At 41.4% G+C, this 19,134-nt stretch overlaps 1 protein-coding gene across 1 annotated transcript; it reads right to left on the bottom strand.

Moving 5' to 3' along the window:
• Window positions 1-1,788: 1,788 nt before the first annotated feature.
• csrnp1b (cysteine-serine-rich nuclear protein 1b) lies at window positions 1,789-17,790 on the bottom strand. Its single transcript, XM_084747211.1, has 5 exons — window positions 17,556-17,790; window positions 8,452-8,644; window positions 5,867-6,126; window positions 5,425-5,721; window positions 1,789-4,987 (listed from the first exon to the last, which is right to left on the bottom strand). Exons 2-5 carry the CDS (start codon window positions 8,624-8,626, stop codon window positions 4,016-4,018), a joined length of 1,704 nt encoding a protein of 567 aa, XP_084603337.1. The 5' UTR covers window positions 8,627-8,644; window positions 17,556-17,790; the 3' UTR covers window positions 1,789-4,015.
• Between the last annotated feature and the right edge of the window lie 1,344 nt (window positions 17,791-19,134).

Here is a 19,134-nt window from a genome sequence, read left to right as displayed (position 1 = left end):
CTGGACTTATTAGCTTAAAAAGGCTTTAAGTGGCAGTGCGGTACGAAGGTAAAGCCTTTTACTGTCAGAATCACATCTACCTAAAGACTTAACAAGGAGCACATTTTTCTTAATGGTGGCCAAATGTGAGCTGCATGCAGGAACAGGCCCATCTGGGATTTCTGGCCATATGTTTGTGGTGGTAGTCAGGCGACTACAGCATGACATCACATAAAGTGTTTTTCTCTTAACCATGGTGACCAAAAGCCACAGATGAATTCCAGTGGTTTCCACAAAAAACACCAAAAAGCATGCCAGTGCATCTAATGTGAGCGTGAACTCCTTACTGCCTTTAATACTATAGAAATATAATTACACTGTAGAAAAAAATCATACAGGAATTTAGTGGAAGCAACTTATTTTTTTTAACATGATGTACATATCCAGTCTTTATTTATACAAATTACTATAACTCAAAATTTCTAGTGTTCAGAGTATTAGCTGTTAATATCTAAAGCTGTCTCAATTCAGTCAACTTAAAAACTTTAAGGCAACCCAGACAATAACTTTTTAAAGTTATTTCTACAGTGTATTTTAAGGTATTTAAAACATCAAACCAATGAAACTGTTTTCAGTTAGGAAGCCAGGAGGACTGCATGAAATATGCATGAAATAAATCAAAGAAAGCAGCTGTGTGCTGTGTATTTGCCTTTCCTCTGCCTCTGATTCTGAACTTCAGTAAGGTTTATCAAACTGTAGGGATGTAACAATATGTTAAATATTGCAATAAAAAAGGAAATACTGATACCATACTGGACGGGGGCAGTTTTTAACGTGATATTACATGGTTAATTATTTTATTATTTTTTATTTTATTCCCTTAAATGGTGTCTGAATCCTGAGGTATACAGCCATTTGATAGGTTATGGGGGAGGGGCATTAAGTTGGGGGTCAAGTTCACAGGTCATGTGACTTTATGACTATGTTTACTACACACTGGGGATTCGTCTTTAATTTACTCAGAAATGTGTATTATTGATTAACTCACCAGAGTGCACGTTTTCAGGGAATTTGTGTCGGCAGTTTCTACACTTCAAGATAGAGAGAGGTGAAGTCTGTAGTTTACCTGACAGGATGTTGTCAGCGTAGGGGAACTACATGGAGATGATAGTATGATAACAGGAAAAAGATGTTTTTTGTGTGTGTGTTTTGTTTTTGTTTTGTTTTGTTTATTTAATTTAATAGCTCTTCATTTATTCAAAGATTACTATTCTTATTTTTTCCAGTGTTCTAAACAACCACTGTCCAGTTCTTTCACTTTAGTCTGTGTGAAAAACTTTTAAGAAAGTGGTTAGTTGCTTAAAGAATGTTCTAAAAGTTGGCACATGAACTATTAATTGTGTCATTTTAGCCAAAGTTATATATACATACATATACATATGTATATGTATATATATATATATATATATATATATATATATATATATATATATATATATATATATATATATATATATATATATATATGTATATATATATATATATATATATATATATATACACACACATATATATATATACACATATATATGTGTGTGTATATATATACACACACACACACAGACACATATATATTACAATTTCAAACTGTTTCAAGCACTCAAGCACTTTTCAAACGCTGGGAACGCTATATTAAAATTCAAGTGTTTATAAGCTGTACCCGTATCTTAGGTTTTTTGTATTCTTACGTCCCTGATATGCAGAATGAAGTTCACCAAATCAGAATACAACAAACAACAGAGTCAAGCATTTAGAAAATGTTTTTTTTATTATTATTTGGAGGGACAGGCTGTCAAAATGGCTTAGATGAAAGAAACTGTTTTTGAACAGCAGGTTAAAGTGTGAATATGTAAAAAATAAAGCAGCTTTGTTTGCTCTGCAGGACCATTCAAGCAGAAATATATACAACACAAAAGGCAAAAAAGTAAGACACGTTCTTTGAAAATAAAATTAAAAAAGCTGTTCTGTAATACATTACATTGATAAACACTCACTGTTGCCATTTTCTTCATGAGAATTGATGTTTTATACAAGAGAAACAAATGTTTGCTTGCAAAAATCAGTGCCCTCTTCATGGCATAAGAACATATATCGGATGGATTTCAAAGTAATCAAAAAGGCAAAAAGCGAATAATACATTTCCATTGTGCACTCAGCACTTTTCAAAGTATACAATTAATCAGAACAAGTTTTAACAAACAGGACCTGCATGCATAATTTCTAAAGGGTCCAGAAAGGCTGTTGAAACAGCTGTAGAAAGGGTGAGATATGTACATCAACTCTCTAGTGTCCTCAACTGTTCACGCAGGTGACAGCACAATCACCTTCGGAAAGGTCTTGTTCTACAATTAATGAGGCAACTCTTCGATTTTCAGGGTTTGCGTGCGCGATAAAAATTGTATAATATATGCAGTTTTTATCCACAAAAACCCTTTTACATGTGTATTTCATAACATAATGTAACCCAAGTCACAGACTTCCAAAATATTCAGAGTACAATCAAATTGATCTTTGCAATTTCTTTAGGTTTTAGTGGCATTTCGCTAAAATATCAAACCATAAGACTGCCTATGAAAAATACTTCAGAATGCTAGAGAGCGATAACCTTCATAAGTATACATTTCTCTATAATTCATATATTACAAAGGTTGTCCCAGATTGAAAATTACTCATTTCGCTTTCTTAATAAAATATTCAATTTGTCAGTGATTAGAATTCTTTTGTCAACCTACATAAATTAGTTACAAAATATTAGTGTAATTTTCTATGGTTACATTATAGGCAGCGATACAATAATAGACCCATAATTTAGTTTCAGTGATTAGGGAGATTCCACAGTTTTCAGTCCCAAAGCTTAAATGGAAGCACTGTGCGCACACCCGTCGGCAGGCATGGCTCCCCTGATAAGCAGGCACATCCAGTAAACTTCACAACACCCCATTTTTATTGCCAAAAATGTCTTAAATTAAATAACTAAATGAAATGATGACATAATAAGTTACCAAAAAAAAAAGTTAAATGTATAAGAGAATAGATATTAAATACTTTCTGATGGACTTGTGGTCCCGTTTCCCATAAATGTGATATGGAAAAAAGGAAAAGGAAGATTGCACTTTGAGGTGAGAAAATCAAACCACAGTGCTGCTTGAGTGAAAGTAGGCTTTTTTATCTGAAATAAATAAAATAAAATCATAATTTAAAACAAAAGCAATAAAGACAATACAGCTACAGCTTTTTAATGGTATGAGCATTATTTCTAGTTACCCGGCTCATAAATAAGGAACTCCATAATTTAGCGTTGAACTGTTGAAATCGACCCCATACAACCAAAACAATGCCTATTCATACAATAACTATTTTCACAGATAAAGTGCTGATCGAGGAGCTTTTAGAGGGATTTGTTTTGTACCATATTGGGAGAGATCTTGAGGAGAAAGAGTCCTCTAGCTTCAGGATTCAACGCCTACTCAAGTCGTCAAGGGAGGACGTGAACAGGTTGTGATTCGACTCGGGTGTCATATGAAGGCCATCACAGCAATGGTCACCATACATTGCCTCCAAAAGCTAGAAAGCTAGAAAAATATCCCTGAGGTGCACATTCAGCTGTGTTGAGATTCCCAACCTGGCCCCGGTTTTAAGGTTGATTCCTGTTGTAGCATATGGTTGGTGATCTTGGTTTGGTTAAAAGAGCTTTCTTAGGAATTGAGAGCCATCATTGGTTTCTATGGGCCTGGTCAAATTGATCTCTTATTTTGTATCACTTTTAACACTAGCTGCCATCTCACACAGCAATAATCCCACACTGCTTTGCTAACGTTTTGAAGGCAAGTCTGGAATTTGAACATTTATTATTAGGCAAGAGGGAAATCACAGCTTCCTCCCAAAAATCACTTCTTATGTGCATGTTCAGTCCCCTCCCAAACCCCTCGCTTTTTTTTTTTTAATTCTTGCACTGTCCACACATTTTCACGTTTTGTCAAACTTTCACAGACTCCATCACAGACAATTTCATGGCTTCCTCCAACAGCTGATTGTCTGTAAATGTGGCGGGGGGCTCTGGGACGGATTCCGAAAGGCCAATCAGCGACTCCAGGAGGCAAGTTCCCGGGTCGCTCGCCGGAGGGAGGCTGGGGTAACTAGGCAACTGAAACTGAAAGAAGTTGTCCATGTGTTCGTACTCCTTGAGGGAGTTGTAGAGTGAGCTGGGCCCCAAGCATGGGAAGCCATCGAAGAACTCCAGATCTGACTCTGAGGAGAGGCTCAAGTCCATGTTGTAGCTCGCAGAGCGGTCGACGGTGGGGGAGGGCGTGCGTGGCACGCTACTGCTATGGAATAGGGCGTTTCCCTGGTTGGCATTCTCATCTAAAAGTTCTGAGATGGCTGTTGCTCGATTGTCTGTGGAGTCCAAGAGTGCGGCGTCTATATTGTCATTCTCGTCAGCAAAGTCCACCATGCTAAAGCTACTAAAAGCCTCCGTAGATGGCTGCTGCTGCTGTTCTTGCCGCTGATCTTGGCAGCACATGTCCTTACGCTCCCCACCGTCCCGGCTACTCCTCGAGCAGTTCTCCGTGTCGCTAAAACTGAGAATGCGGCTCAGGCCTTTCTCATCGACGTCAAGCTGAGAGTGATGCTCACAGAGGCTCTCGCCTGCCCCCGAGTCCTCGCTTTGACCCGAAGAGTCCGAGTCCGTCATATCGCTGCTGCAGCTGTTCTCTCCAGCTGCTGCCAATTCTGAGCTAAAGGGAAAGGAGGGCACTGCTGGTAAGGAGGTGTTGTCCTCCTCTTCCTCCTCTGTGCTGGACTGCTCCTCCAGCCTCTTCTCCAGCTCCAGCTTCATGATAGTGTGGATGTAATGCGTCTGTACCCTGGTCGAGTTGAACTCGATGCGACCCTCTGTGTTTCCGCAGCCATCCTTGGTGCAGCCACACGGGAAAGAGGAATGATCCATCTGTGAGAAGCAGAAAGAAGTTCTTAAATTACTTGTGAAATAGAGATGATTTGGAGAGCCAATTCCCCTTAAGTCCTACACCGAGCTTGTTAGCCGGTGAACCTTGGTCAACTTCCTCCTTTCCCATTTCCTGTACTTAGATATGCTATGTGCTAGGCTTATCTGTGTTAAAGAGAAAACCAAACATTGTAAAAGATTATACTGTGAGGCCAAAAATACAAATTAGCTAGCTAGTCTACTTCAATCTGGCTAGCCAGCTAGCTAGTTAGCTGGCATTAGCTAACTTTAGAAATGACAATATATAGGCTAGGTGACATTGCTTTTACAGGTCCCCCAGCAACATCTTTTACCCATTTGCAAAATTTGGTTTTACATAGATGCACATAGCATAACTACGATTGGCAAGCAGGAAAGGGGGAGGATCAATCAGCTCTTACCTGACATTTAATGCCAGCCAGGCTGCAGCTACACGTCTCTGGCTCACAGAAGCCCTGGCAGTCGCAGCCGCAATTCTCCCTGGAGATCCTCAGCTCGTGCAGCTGCCTTTTCTCCTCCTTGTCGATCTTCTTCACGCCGGCCGCTTTGAGCAGTGCGTAGCGACGTTTGGGCGGGTAAGGCTGGAGGAAGGAGCCCTCCTCTAAGTTGGTGCCGCTGATGTCGATGTCTTGCTCGGGGATGTCGTCCACGGTCAGCTGTTCTGCCTCCTCACTCTCTTGGGTGCCATTCTTAGTCAGCTGGAGAGAACAAAAGGCGACAAATGAGGAACTGTTGCATTGAATTTGTGCAGTCCTTTCAATAAAATTGAATAAAAACAATGACATCCCTAATTTTTGGATTTTTACAAATTATCCCAAAACACTATGGGGCAAGTTTCCTCACCTTCAGCTTGAGAGCCTCCAGTTTCTCCTCCCTGAGCCTGTTGAGGAGTTTTTCCCGGCGTAGGAGCCGCTGCTCTACAGCAAACTCAGCGAGGGTGTACGTGCGGAGCACACTGTGGCGCTGCATCATGCCCAGAGTGCATCCTCCTCGACTGGGAACACTGGTGAAGCCCTGGCACCGCGGGAAGAAGAACACTGTCACCTGGTCAAATGTCACGTTGCCCCGCCGTGCTCGCTTGGACTTCTTTAGGATGGATGTCGCTGTGGACGAAGAACAAATAGATTTAGAATACAAGTTTTCCAAGGAGGAAGTGTTTAAAACAGCAGCATTATTTTGAACTGCCTTAATTGCTTTAATGTGCCACTAGATGGCGTGATGCCCCACCACTTGAAACCTTCAGATGTGTGCTGAACAGACTGTAAAAGGACACCCCTCTGATTCATTGCCCAGCCTTCAACCCAGCCTTATCATGTACTCAATTAAAAGACGCTGCTAACAAGAGTCCAACACACTTGCATCCTGTAAAGTGAAACCTCAACTACCGAGAATCCATTCAGCCTTGTTTCTTTTCCTCCTATGCGACAAAAAAACCACCCAGCCTAGGAATTTCCCCTTGGTCGCCAGAACACAGAGGAGGAAGCAGAGCTGCCAGGATCACAAACGGGTGAGTAAATGCTCGGGGCTCCCGGAAGAGGTGGAGGCTGGAAGTGTAACTCCCAGGACAGAAATAAAAACTGCCCACCCTGGTCTCCCTCCCTGCTAGCTGACAATCCTCACAAATGGCCCAGTTACTGACAAGGGTCAAAGGTCCTTTCTCTGTTAAAGACGTTCAGTAGGACCCACAGCAAGCAGCCATCTTTCTGTACCCAGACACATACAATAAAACCATATGGGAATCAAAGTGGAACCACATGTGGGAACAAGTCCAACAATTATTCAAGCTTTATTATAAATTCCACTTCCCCTGCCCAGGAATATTCAACACGACTTTTGAGCCTCACTTAAAGACAAGCAACTTTTTCCTCCACTTGAGCCGCCAAGAGCCGATGTTTTTTTTTTTTTTTATGTATGTCTGAAGAGAAAAGGATGCTAATGCTCCACATGTGTTGAGCATTACCTTTATTGTGTGGTGGGGAATTCCTTGTAGATTCCAATTTTCTCAGTTTTCTTGGGACACACCCTGAACAACAGCTCGCAAAAAGTCGAACAGGAAAATATGTGTACGCTGTAAAAAATCTGTTGTCTGAGCTCCTTTTAAATTTTAAGTTGACTGAATTTTAAAGGACAAGCTGAGGTCATTTTGCAAAAATTGAACCTTTCTAGTCATATCAGTCTGATATTAATTCAGTTGTACTTGCAAAACTTTGTTCATTAAGTTTAAGATATTAAGTTGAACCAACACTCTTCAGTCACGCTGCTAACACTACAACAAATTTGATTTTAAGTTTTCTTAGGTTGAAGAGTCACTTCTTCATTTCACACGAAGAGCTTACAGCTACTCAGGAGAGGTTTAACTCTCAAACAATGCATGCTGGGAATTCTCCCAACATGCTGAACAGACAAAACTTTGAGTTAATGAGAGAAATTAGTTGATTCCGTTACATTCCTCTATGTTTTTACAGTGTACTTGGTGTGATAATTGAAGCAACCTTTTAGCCAAATGCAGGTACAGACAATACCATACTTTGTTGTCTAAGCTGCCGCGAGGGGTAATACAGATGAAAGAAACTGGCAGTTTCAGCTTTACATCCATCAAATCCAGTCAGGCTTATGACACCCACAGGAGACAAATGACACCTACTCTGCTGCCTCTAAATGGGATAGCTTTGCTGGCTGTTTTCCCCCCCTTCACTCCACAATGCAGGCAACTTTCTGTCCAACACAAACAACCGGATTTATAATGGTCTGCACAAGCTGCTCTTCTAGATGTGTCTGCATGCCTGCTTTTCTTGATTGGCCAACCCCCCCCCCCCCTTCTCTTTTTTGTATCCCTTCACCCAGCCTCTTTCAGCACCTGTGCTGGGTGCATGCCCGGGCTTCAGACAAGGCTCTGTGTGTTCCCAGCCTTGGCAACCTGCCATGCTTCTCTTCCTGGCTCCGTGCCCCACCATCCTGGAAACCTCACAACTGTTTGCCCTTCTCCCCCCCTTCTACAATCCCTCTCCAACCCGACCGGTCCCCTAAAGGCCAGCAGACGCACATCCAGGTCCAGACAGAAACACCCCTGAAGCTGCTCGACCTGCATCTCTCAAGGAAAGGTGAGGCTGTGTCTGTCTGTCTGCGAGGCTCAGGGAAGAAGAAGGTGGATACGGAGCCAAGGTGAGCAGCCACTGCATAATGCGATTAGCCATTTTGCAGCTTCAAGGCATGAAATCAAAAGGGGTATTCATTGCAGAAGTCTGAAATCATTTCTGTGAAGTGTTTCATGGGCTGCCAGCTGCCTAAATTCCTTAACTCTCCCCGATTTTTATGGGTTTGTTATCAGCACCTCCACGGAGCAGTAAAGACAAGGCGAGAGGACGCATTAAAAAGCATGTACCATCAGCTCTTTCTATGATTTAGTGTTGCTGGAAGAGGAAACTCACTGTTGAAATTTGTTGCTGGGGAGCTGGGGTTGCTGGGAGTGGAATCCAGGGTGTCCGAGTAGCAGCTCTCCCCCTCTGAGTCCCAGCCCGAGCAGGCAGAGGAGAGGGAGGAGGGTGAGGAGTAGCATGGGTCCTCATCCACCTCCTCAAACTTCCTCTTGAGAAGCCCACTCATGGCGTTAGCACGAACAATCTGCAGGAAAAGAGCAGAGGGAGGGGTTATTAGCAAATTATTTATACATACTTTGACAGCTTTCATCACTGAGGCCGTGTATAAATAATATAAACAACAACAATAATATAAACAGGTATTAACTATAAACTAACTTTTTAAAACAGCTGTCTTTTGGAGATGGATTGACAAAAATAATAAAATAATAAGTTCCTCAAGGAAAGTTAAAGGGATGACTCAACCCAATTAGGTTTTTTGAGCTACTCTTCTTTATTTCATTTTAATTTGTGTTAACTTTTTTAGCTAGCTAACAAACATGATCATTAAAAAAGTTTTAGGTAGCAAGCAAATAACATTTTTTTTACTTTTTACCTGGCTTGCAAACTGTACTCTTCTGTTAACATTTTAGCGAGCTAGCGCACAGTATGACACATTGATTTATTTATCTTAATTTGGATAAGCAAGCATCTCCACACTGACTCCTTTTAATTTCGATTTACATCACTAAGCTTGGATTTAGTAAACTGAAAATAGTTTGTGCAACAGGGCTCCGCTTCATTTTAAATCTGGATTTACTATTTTAAACAAAGTTTTACTCCACTCTGATTAGAACTAATCTTAGATTAAATTAATCTTTGCTGGTATAAGTCTAAGGATTCAAGTTTTGTCCCATTAATGTAACACAACCAGACCAAAGAATAAACACAATCTGTTTGTTGCATGGAAGCTATTGTACACACACACACACACACACACACACAGGCACAAGTGAGTCCTGTGCTCAGCCATGTGAGACTGTGCATCCCAATCTCGTGCTGCACTCAGCTGAGAGTGGAAACAAGCCATGGCACAGGAAGCAATCAATCAGGCCTATTCGCATAAGTCAACAATTACTGGACCCTTCACCCTCTTCCAAATCCCTTCGGCTCTGCAAATGCATTGATTAGTGAGAGAAGGACCAAATAGCCTACAGAGGTGACCAAATCATCTAACCATGGCCATTTAATTTCAAATCATTCCCCTTAGGAAGCCTCAAAAGCCAGGGCAATTTGCCATTTGTCCTGTTTAATGTGCTCATGTCTGTCAGTAAATATGTACAGCTATGCATAGTCAGGATGTTTTGTTATGCAACTCCTGCATGTATTCTTCCAGAGCTCCCGTGAGAGGGGCTGCTGCTTCAGCGATAAAAACAATCAATCCTTTGAGAGAAACTGACAGACAGGCAGGCAGAGACAGGAAGAAAAAATGATCACCAGTTCACGACAAGAGGGAAAGCCATTTACACTCTAAGCTCTTCCACAAACAAGCTTGGTTGATATCTTAAAATCATCAATGAATAATACTCTCATAGCTCAGCCAAATCAAACTTTGCAGGAACAGAGGAGAACAGAAATCACATGACATGAAAAATTAACATGGTGGATGAGTAGGAAGGTTTATTGCTGGTGCGTTTTATGATTACGGGACGTAAATGTGTCACATAGCCTGGAGACAACTGTATTCACAACTTCTGGGAAGTTGCGAGGTAACGGTGGCGGCTAGATAAGACAAGTCATCGCCAACGCAGTCAGTCTGTGGGCTGAGCTCTTGCTAACTTAAACAAGGAGGGATGGAGGGGTGGAGGAAGGAAGGAAGTGAAGGGGAGAGGGGAGACATGACTGGGCTCAGGTCCAACGAGGACACTCCCTTCGATGATGTGGAATGGGAAAGGAGGCTTTTACTTTGCGCGTAAAGAGATCATTTCGCCATCAAACTGTTTACTGTCTCTGGGCATCGAAGCCAAATCACTTACAGCTGCTGCAGCTCAAGCATGTCATGGATGTACTTTAATCTTTGGTTATTTTTAGCTATGTTGGTTCAAATATTTGCTTGGTAATACCTATAATTTTGTAAAAGTGTTTAGAGGGAACTGTCAAAGGTCACTTTTGCACAAGCTCGTTGGATCTTTCTGGGTAATTGCAGACTACAGACCTTTAAATTAGTTACATTTATGTCCTAAACATGTCAATTATTAGACCAAATACGGCTCAGACACACAGACACCAAACTGTCCTGCCAACAACCTAATTTGTCAGCACTACTCCTTAGAAAACGGCTAAACGTGTCAAGGGCAACATACGTAATGCCCAGAGATCATCCAATAACCTGCTGCATGCCTGGTTTGCCTTATCAGGATGTTATGCAAGGGTCAGCATTTACAGAACAGAAAAAATGCCTGACCAGGTACGCAAGGAAGGAGGGGGTCATTTTCTGCATGCAACGGGGAGTAATTATGCAAAACCGGTCCTGCCTTTTGACAAGGATAAAAGAGAAGTCAGAGTCAAGGGCAAGAGGCTGACACCTTTGTATGGGCAGCGAGGGCAGCTTTGCAGCTGTATACAGGGTTACTGTTATTGCTGCAGTCAGATATTGTTGTCCCCAGTGCACAGATGATGAATGAATCACCTTGCAATAGGTCAACCTGGCTCACATCGTCTCTGCAACCAACAAAAAGGTTTCCTACACACTGAGACCATCTTGGTACTTAAAGGACCAGTGTGTAGGATTTAGTGGCATCGTCCTACTCTCCCCTTCAAAATCACTGACATATGTAAAGATGGACAGCATGACAACTCCCCGAAAAGTGAAGCCAAAACATCTCAATGAAATCATTCATTCATTCATCCCTTAAGAATATGATGTTCCATGTGTTCCATATTCAGCCAATAAACCTTTGTAAATCTTACACACTGGACCTTTAAGCACGTTTTACCAAACCAGTGAGAAAATCAGCCACTTATTTCCCATCCATCAACTTACTTGAGCGGGAAATAATCTCCAAATGTCTTTCACGGCTACTAATATTATCACGTCATGGGATTTGCCTCGAAACAATTGAGAAACACCTGGGTGCAGCATCTGTTGCTGATATGTTCACTGAGACAACAAGTGTGTTCCAAACAGCATACGTATCTCAGTGTGAGAACAGAACACACATGGGCTCACCTTACATTTTTGCCATCGCTCCCACCCCCCCTGTTTCCCCATAAAAAAAATGAAAACAAAGCTGTGAGGCATCCTCAAGGGAGTGCATAGCGCCAGCTAAGCAAAGTCTTTTTAATTAAAAGCTGCAGTGAGGCAGAAGGGGGAGGAGAGGTGGGGGGGCAGTGGTGTCAGAACTGGGTCATTGTCTCTTGACTGCAGTCTACCTGACACATTGATTTGTTAATCCTGTTCAACGGGCAGAAACAATGGCGAGAGGTTAATCCTGGCAAGGGGACGGCTTGTAGTCAATCTGGAGCTTCTCAGCCCGCTCAGCCGCTGCACCCACACAACAAGGCCAAGAGAGGAGCAGGCAGAGTGGATGGATGGAAGGAACAAGGGACTGGGGGTAAAAAGACAACAATCGTGCAATGACTCATTTGCAAAAAAAAAAAAAAAGGGTGGAGGGAGGGAAAGGAAAAAAAGAACAAAGATAAAAGAGGAGAATTCAGAGGCAGCTCCTGAAGAAAGCAGCGCCTGCCTGCCTGCCTGCCTGCCTGCCTGCCTGCCTGCCTGCCTGCCTGCCTGCCTGCCTGCCTGTGAATGTCTGCTCTAAATGGAGAATGGATGTGATCGGACAGCCGAGCCAGAGAGGGAGCACAGCATGTTTTCAACGCGCGCTAAATTATGCATCACTGTCATTCCATCAACTGCACACAGGCAGGCAGATAAAGGACGCATCCGCCGAGGTGCTCCCCAGCCAGTTGTCACAGAGTTGGGAAGATAAATCTCAGGCGAGGAGATTTGTCACTAGAAGCACTACACAGCTCCAGTCAGATGCAGAACTATGTCAGTCGAATAAGATTATCTTGATACATGCAGCTACAGGCTGTTAATATGACTTCAGAATCCAAATTCATTGCCGTTTTATCTGCAGACAGCTACTCAAGTTCTTATTAAGGAATGTTCAATTATTTAAATGGGGAGGATGTTAAGAAATGTTAAAAAGTTTTGGTTTAATCAATCACTCACTATGGACTAGGGGGTGTTATAATTGTCCAAATCCATAATTCAATCTTTCAATTTTAAAGTCATGATTCGATTCAATTTGATTTAAAGAGTTTTTTTTTCTAGCACTGACAGTGACCTTTGACTATTGAATCTTGATTTGTTCAGATCAACAGATCAGGTTTTATGCTCTGACAACGGCCTTTTACATTTTCAAAAAGCAAAAAGCAAACATAATGAATTAGGGTTTTTATTATTTTCTGTTTTAGTTTTATAGCAACATTTTATGCATATCTTGTCTATTTTTTAAAAATTCTTATAGTTATTAATAACTATTAAAAAAGAAGAGCAAAAGACAGGAAAGCAGAGTGGAATTTGCACGTCCAGGAAAATCTAAACTCTTGAAAGCCTAAAGGGAAAAAAAATGTTTATGCATCCCTGCATATGTAGAGACATCTCCCAGCAGCCTGTTCAAACTGCCCCTGTCTGCCCTGCAGCCCAACAGGACAAGTCACAGTTGACTTTGCCCCTGTGCACTGCTTGTCCAGCCCCTTTGCAGCTGATAACAGTGTGGGTGGGAGCGACAAGTCTCACTAAACTTAGCCAGCCGAGAGCATTTACATGGCACACTGACAGCCCTGTGCAGCGTCTGAATGACTGACTGAGCCGAGTGCTCATAAAATGTGATAATGATGAGCCTGGGAGTCTTCCCGCGTGTGTGCGTGCGTGTCTGAGCAGGCCGCTGCCCCCCTCTCCCCTCCCCTCCAGGCTTCAAGGTATTGCACCTCTCACTTCCAGCTCTGTCACTGAGAAGACGGAGGGTAATTGATCAGAGCCATCAAGGTGACGGTGCACAGCGGGGCTGGATTCCAGCTCCTGCACAGCTGGGGAAACACTGGCTCATTTCTTCAACTCAGCTGTTAAAGTCTGAAGCGCTCCACCTGCTGGAACAATGCAGCGAGAGCTCCAGTTTTTCTGCCCTCTCCTCTCTATGAGCCTGTTGTTCTCACTGGAGCCCGGAGCTCGCTGTGACCGTGCCACAGAAACATTCTGTTCCTCTGCCTCGACCCGTGCACACACTGATTCCAAAAAGGAGAGGTAGTGGGAAGAAGGAGGGAGGATTGTACAAAACAAATAAATAATGTCATGTCTCCAAACCACAGGAATGCCATTTTGGCAGCCTTGCTCTTTGCTGTAATAGTGGGAGAAGAACACAGGCTCTATCTAACCCAGATGTGTTTTCTACTGCTCACCACTGGAAAGTCCTGCCCCCATGAGGCAGCGGGCTACCTTTCCTAGCCACACCTGACAGGGTATTAGCTTGCATGTGGACCTCACATGCCCTCAGCTGGCCTTAATCTGGTATGCAGGCCAAACTTGAATGGCCAGGTGAAGCCTGCAGGGGCCAGACTGTGTGTACTGTTTTGGGATAGTTTACTCAAACCGCAAAGCAAAAAGAAGGCTGAAAAATCAGATTTTAAAGGTAATATATGCAGCTTTTTTCAGTCGCTGTTTGTAGACACAAAGAACAACGTCAAATACAGACACTTCAGGTTTTTAAAAATGTCCTGAAACACAACTAAATCATTAGAAAATACAGGCACTACTGCACACTTCTTGTCAGTCATAAGTGATGATTGAGAGGGATGATGTTCATATGAGTATATACATTGTTTTTGAAAAACCCGCAAAGTGTACCTTTAAATAAAATGATTATTTACATTGCTGACTAGTCTGTCATATTTTCTCTATTAATCAATTAGTTGTCTGGTCTATAAAATGTCAGAAAATGTTGATCAGTGCCAACATGACATCTTAAAAATGTCTTGTTTTGTTCACAACCCAAAGATCTGTAGTAGTTCTGCAACTACTAATCGATTAATCAATAATGAATTCATTATGAAATTAATTGCCAGCTATTTGGATAGTTATTTAATCATTTTGAGTCTTTTTTTAAGGAAAAAAAGTCAAAATCCTGTCCAGCTCACTTAATATGAATAATTAACTGTCATAGAGGACTAAAGAATTCAGAAAATATTGCTTAATTTTAATAGATGACAACTAATTGATTAATCATTGTTGCTCCACCTTTAAATATACTAACTTCTACAGAGAAAGATAAAAGAAGCTGTTTTGTTTCTGGCAGATTTGCATGTATCAGAAACTGTGCAGTGAGTTGAGAAACTCTCAAGTAAAGAATTCCTTTGCATAACAGTCTGCACACAGAAAACATGCAGTTTTGGGTGTGTGAGCGTGTGTGTGTGTGTGTGTGTGTGTGTGTGTGTGTGTGGAGGAAGGGAGGAGGTGGTGGTTGTGGGTTCAGGGGTCGTGCTCCAGTCTGGGACACTTGCAGTATGGAATGCTGGGAGAGGACAAAGCAGATGGGAGCTCTCCACTGCTGTGTGGGAGACACACACACACACACACACACACACACACACACACACACACACACACACACACACACACACACACACACACACACACACACACACACCCTCCCCTCACCCTCTGTCTCTCTCTCGTCTCTAGGCACAAAAGCGTGGGGGCCATCCTGCGTGACCAAAATGAAGCAGGCACAGACAACCTTGTCTGAACCCACAGCAGTGCTGCTGCTGCTGCCGCCGCCTCTCCCTCCCAGCTGGGGAGGCAAACAGTCAGATACTAAAACTGTGTGTGAGCTTCCTGAGGTTGTGAAACATACACTGCAGTGCACAGGAAGTGGCCATCCAGTTTGTCTATGCTGTGTCTGACAGCTGCAGGCAGGCACCACAAGGTTGGCTGGGGATCATATGATGGAGATGAGCGAGAAATTCCTCCAAATGTTGCACAGCTTTTGTTTCCTTTGTGTCATTTAACTTAGGGTGACCAGACATCCCCGTTTTTGGAGGCTTGTTCCCTGAAATGTCTCTGTTTTTTACTGTGTGTTAAAGAAGATATGAAGACAATTGAGGGAGATACAGGAAGAAATGTAACGGTATGATTACAATTGCCCAAAGTCATTTTTTACTTGCCCCTGCAAATTCTTTTATTTATTAGCAGCCATTAAATACCATTTAAATGTCTTTTTTTGTCAGTCTAAAACTCAAAGATAGTGAGTTTAATATGATAATAAACAAAGACAACCAGGAAATCTCCATATATGAGAGCCTGGAAACAACATTTTCTGCCATTTAGCATGAGAAATTACTTAAATAATAAATAAATTATCAAAATATTTTAATTATTTTCAGTTTTACTAGCCTGCCATGGCATTTTACTTGCCCCAGGCAAGCAGGCAATCCTTAATGTTGAGCCCTGTCAGTATTTTAGTTATATTTGACCTAATACTGTGTATTATTAAAGATAAAGAGGAAGATGAAGACTGTGCTATTCTCAACAATGATTTTCTGGCACGGTTTACAAAGTTACTTGGCACCTGATTTTTATCATTCAGATTGACTATACAACAGCTCAACAGTTACTCTGGTCAAAATACATGTAACTGGATTTTTTATTATTTTATAGATAATAATATTGAATATAATTATAATATATTGATTATCAAACTGTAAATGTCCCCAGTTTTCATTTCAGAATTCATCTTATTTTAAGTGTAGTTTTTAAAGAAACATATGTAACATATTGATCAGCCATGGTTAATTCACAGAGGCACCAGGGTGTAAAATGTGAGCTAAAATGGAAAATTCTATTATATAAGTGGAGATAAAGAGTTATTCAACAACACAGCGCATTCCTGGGAAATGAAATGCACAGCATCAAGTGCTATATTCCCCTCTCTGTAAACAAAGGATCATTCAGCTCCCTCTCTGTAGCCTAATTCCAGAAAACATGATTCCAAAAATGATCCGGGTGAGGTCGCGCTAGAGACGATTAAATTCATTCAGTCGCTCTATCAAAAACAGATAGAGGATGGCTCAAACTGTGCTGTCATTTCTCACAAAATGCATTAATAACAGCTCCTGATGGGATAATCATAATCCTGTAAATAAATAATCAAACATGCATGCATTTCTACAAATGAATACAAACTGAATTTATGCGTCAATTACTGCTTATGATAAGAAAATATCCATGTGCAGTCATGGAACAAATGTTCAAACAATGAAGGCGCTCAAAATTCCGTTTCCACACCTGGCTCGTGAGGTTAAATATCAATCATCAATCAAAAATCAATCATCAGTAGTCAAAATCTGGCCCAAACGTGCACGTCGTGCGTCCCTTTTCACGTTGACCTGATCATTCCTCATGATTAATGCTAATTCTAATGACAGCAGCCCTGTCAGCTGTGTGTGTGTGTGTGTGTGTGTGTGTGTGTGTGTGTGTGTGTGTGTGTGTGTGTGTGTGTGCTCACATGTAGTGCCTTCAGGAGTCGCTCGAGTTACAAGAGGCGCACCAGCACCGCTGAGGTGAACAAGAACAACTCTGAATACACAAAGCTCATCAACACTTCACATAAATGGACCCACAGCCGAAAACACACACTGTAATGTAAAGTAGGCTACAGCACTCCCGGTGCGGAGTGGGAAGTTTCTAAAGAAAAACCCCCTAAAATAATCAGAGATCGATATAAATCAATAAGTAAATGAAGCGCGGATTGTTGGAATCTCGCCCAAATCAATAAATTATTTTATATATTTGCAATTATCTAATTGCGAACACCTGTGTCTATTAGTTAAGACTCACTTCAACGAGCAGACAACCGTGTCAATATTTAAAACAGGCAAGTTAAATGGACAAGACTGAATCCAAAGTGTGTTTTTAACAGAACTCCAGCCAAAAAAAACACAAAAATTCACCTGTAACAGCGTTTTCTCTCACACAACCGCACAAACAGTCCATTTAAATGAATCCCACACAAGAGAAAGAAGATTCAAACTATTCGGCTTCCCTCCTGAGCTCAGGTTAAACACATTAAATAGGCTACGATGCGTTCAATAACACCAAACAGCGAACTACTCACCACCAATTCCAGTATCCGATCACCATTAGTGACAAAATAGCGTCGGGTATAAACAGCCGATGGGGTAACAGTGTAAGTAGTAATCCAGAAAAAAAATGGCACGAATAAATAATAGCGTTTATCCCCGCATAGAGGCAGCTCCTTCTCCTCTCGGTGCTATTGTCTGTGTGTGTCCGCCGCACGGGGCTCCGTACCAGCTGAAGCGCTTCCCTTGTCTGTAGCAGACTGCCGAGAAGCGCAGCCTTTTTCGTCAGTGGAAAACTCCCTCCTGGCGTCTGGTCTGACGCAGGCGGTGACACAGGGAGGCTGCCCACGCTGCTTCCTGCCTGCCTGCCTGTCCTCCTCTATAGTGACTGTACCCATACACTACTACTTACCTGCACGGGAATAACATATGGCCAGCTATTGTACTCATACAATAATAAGGATAACACGTCTCATAAAACAAACAGGCACTACTGAGCCCTTAAAGAGCCTCTGGTGGCGAGTTTGCGAATATATATAGTTGTTTATGGGTTTTTGTAGGTAAACTGATGTGAAGTCAAATCAAGTTATTATAGACTGATAGGTAGTTTTCAAAAAGGAAAGAGAAACGATGAGCAATAAAATCAAAATGAGTTTCGCTATGAAGGAGTTGCGTTAGAAGTTTCCGAAAAATTAAACAATATAACCAGTGCATAAAACCCCAACTCCAAAAAGTGGGATGCTTTGTAAAATGTAAACAAAACAAAAATGCAATGAATTGCAAATCCTTATATTCAATTGATTACAGTGCAAAGACAAGATATTTAATCTCCATATAGTCTCCATTGTTGTATTTTCTGCTTCATAATGCACCACATATATTCAGTGGGAGCTGCTGGACTGCAGAAAGGCCCATATAGTGTCCAAACTCTTTTATTATGAAGCCACACAATTGTAACGTGCAGATTATGGCTTGGCATCGTCTCACTGAAAGCAGGAATGTCCCTGAAAAAGAAATTGTCTGAATGGCATCATATGTTGCTCAAGAACCTCTGCGAACTTTTCGTCATTACTTCAGCTGAAGTGACATCTTCAGATTGTTTCATCTGTCCCACCAAGTCCAAAACCTAAAGGCTCTTCATTTATTATCGTAATAAGCAAAGAAAAACAGCAAATGCTTTCATTTAAGAAGCTGGAACTGGTAAATTGTGGTCATTTTTGCTTGGAAAAATACTAAAACAAACAACATTAGGGCACCCAAAGAGACTGATAGGATAATAAAAGTATATAATCATGGATAACTACATAACCGTTTTATTGTTGGAAAATAGCTCTGTACCTAAATGAGTTTAGTTGGCTGAGAAATTCATTGTTATATACATAAACCTGGGTGTTTTATTTTTCTATTTTCCTAGAAATGTAACATTTTTGAGATGAGTTTTTTTCTGTGTTGATAGATTAGATGTAGAAGTGAATTGGTAGCTAGGTAGACAGGTTATATAAAAACATTTAACTAAAATTCTAACATAAACTAAAAATAAACACTATTATTCTAAATATATGCATTGCTAGTTTGTGGTAATATTCTATTCATGGTTAGAAGAGTAGGATTAAG

Source organism: Lutjanus erythropterus, chromosome 21 (assembly GCF_056507025.1).
Source record: "Lutjanus erythropterus isolate fLutEry1 chromosome 21, fLutEry1.hap2, whole genome shotgun sequence".
Classification (NCBI taxonomy): Eukaryota; Metazoa; Chordata; class Actinopteri; order Lutjaniformes; family Lutjanidae; genus Lutjanus; species Lutjanus erythropterus.
The sequence above is the reverse complement of the archived record's forward strand: the minus strand, read 5'-3'. Positions and strand labels throughout refer to the sequence as shown.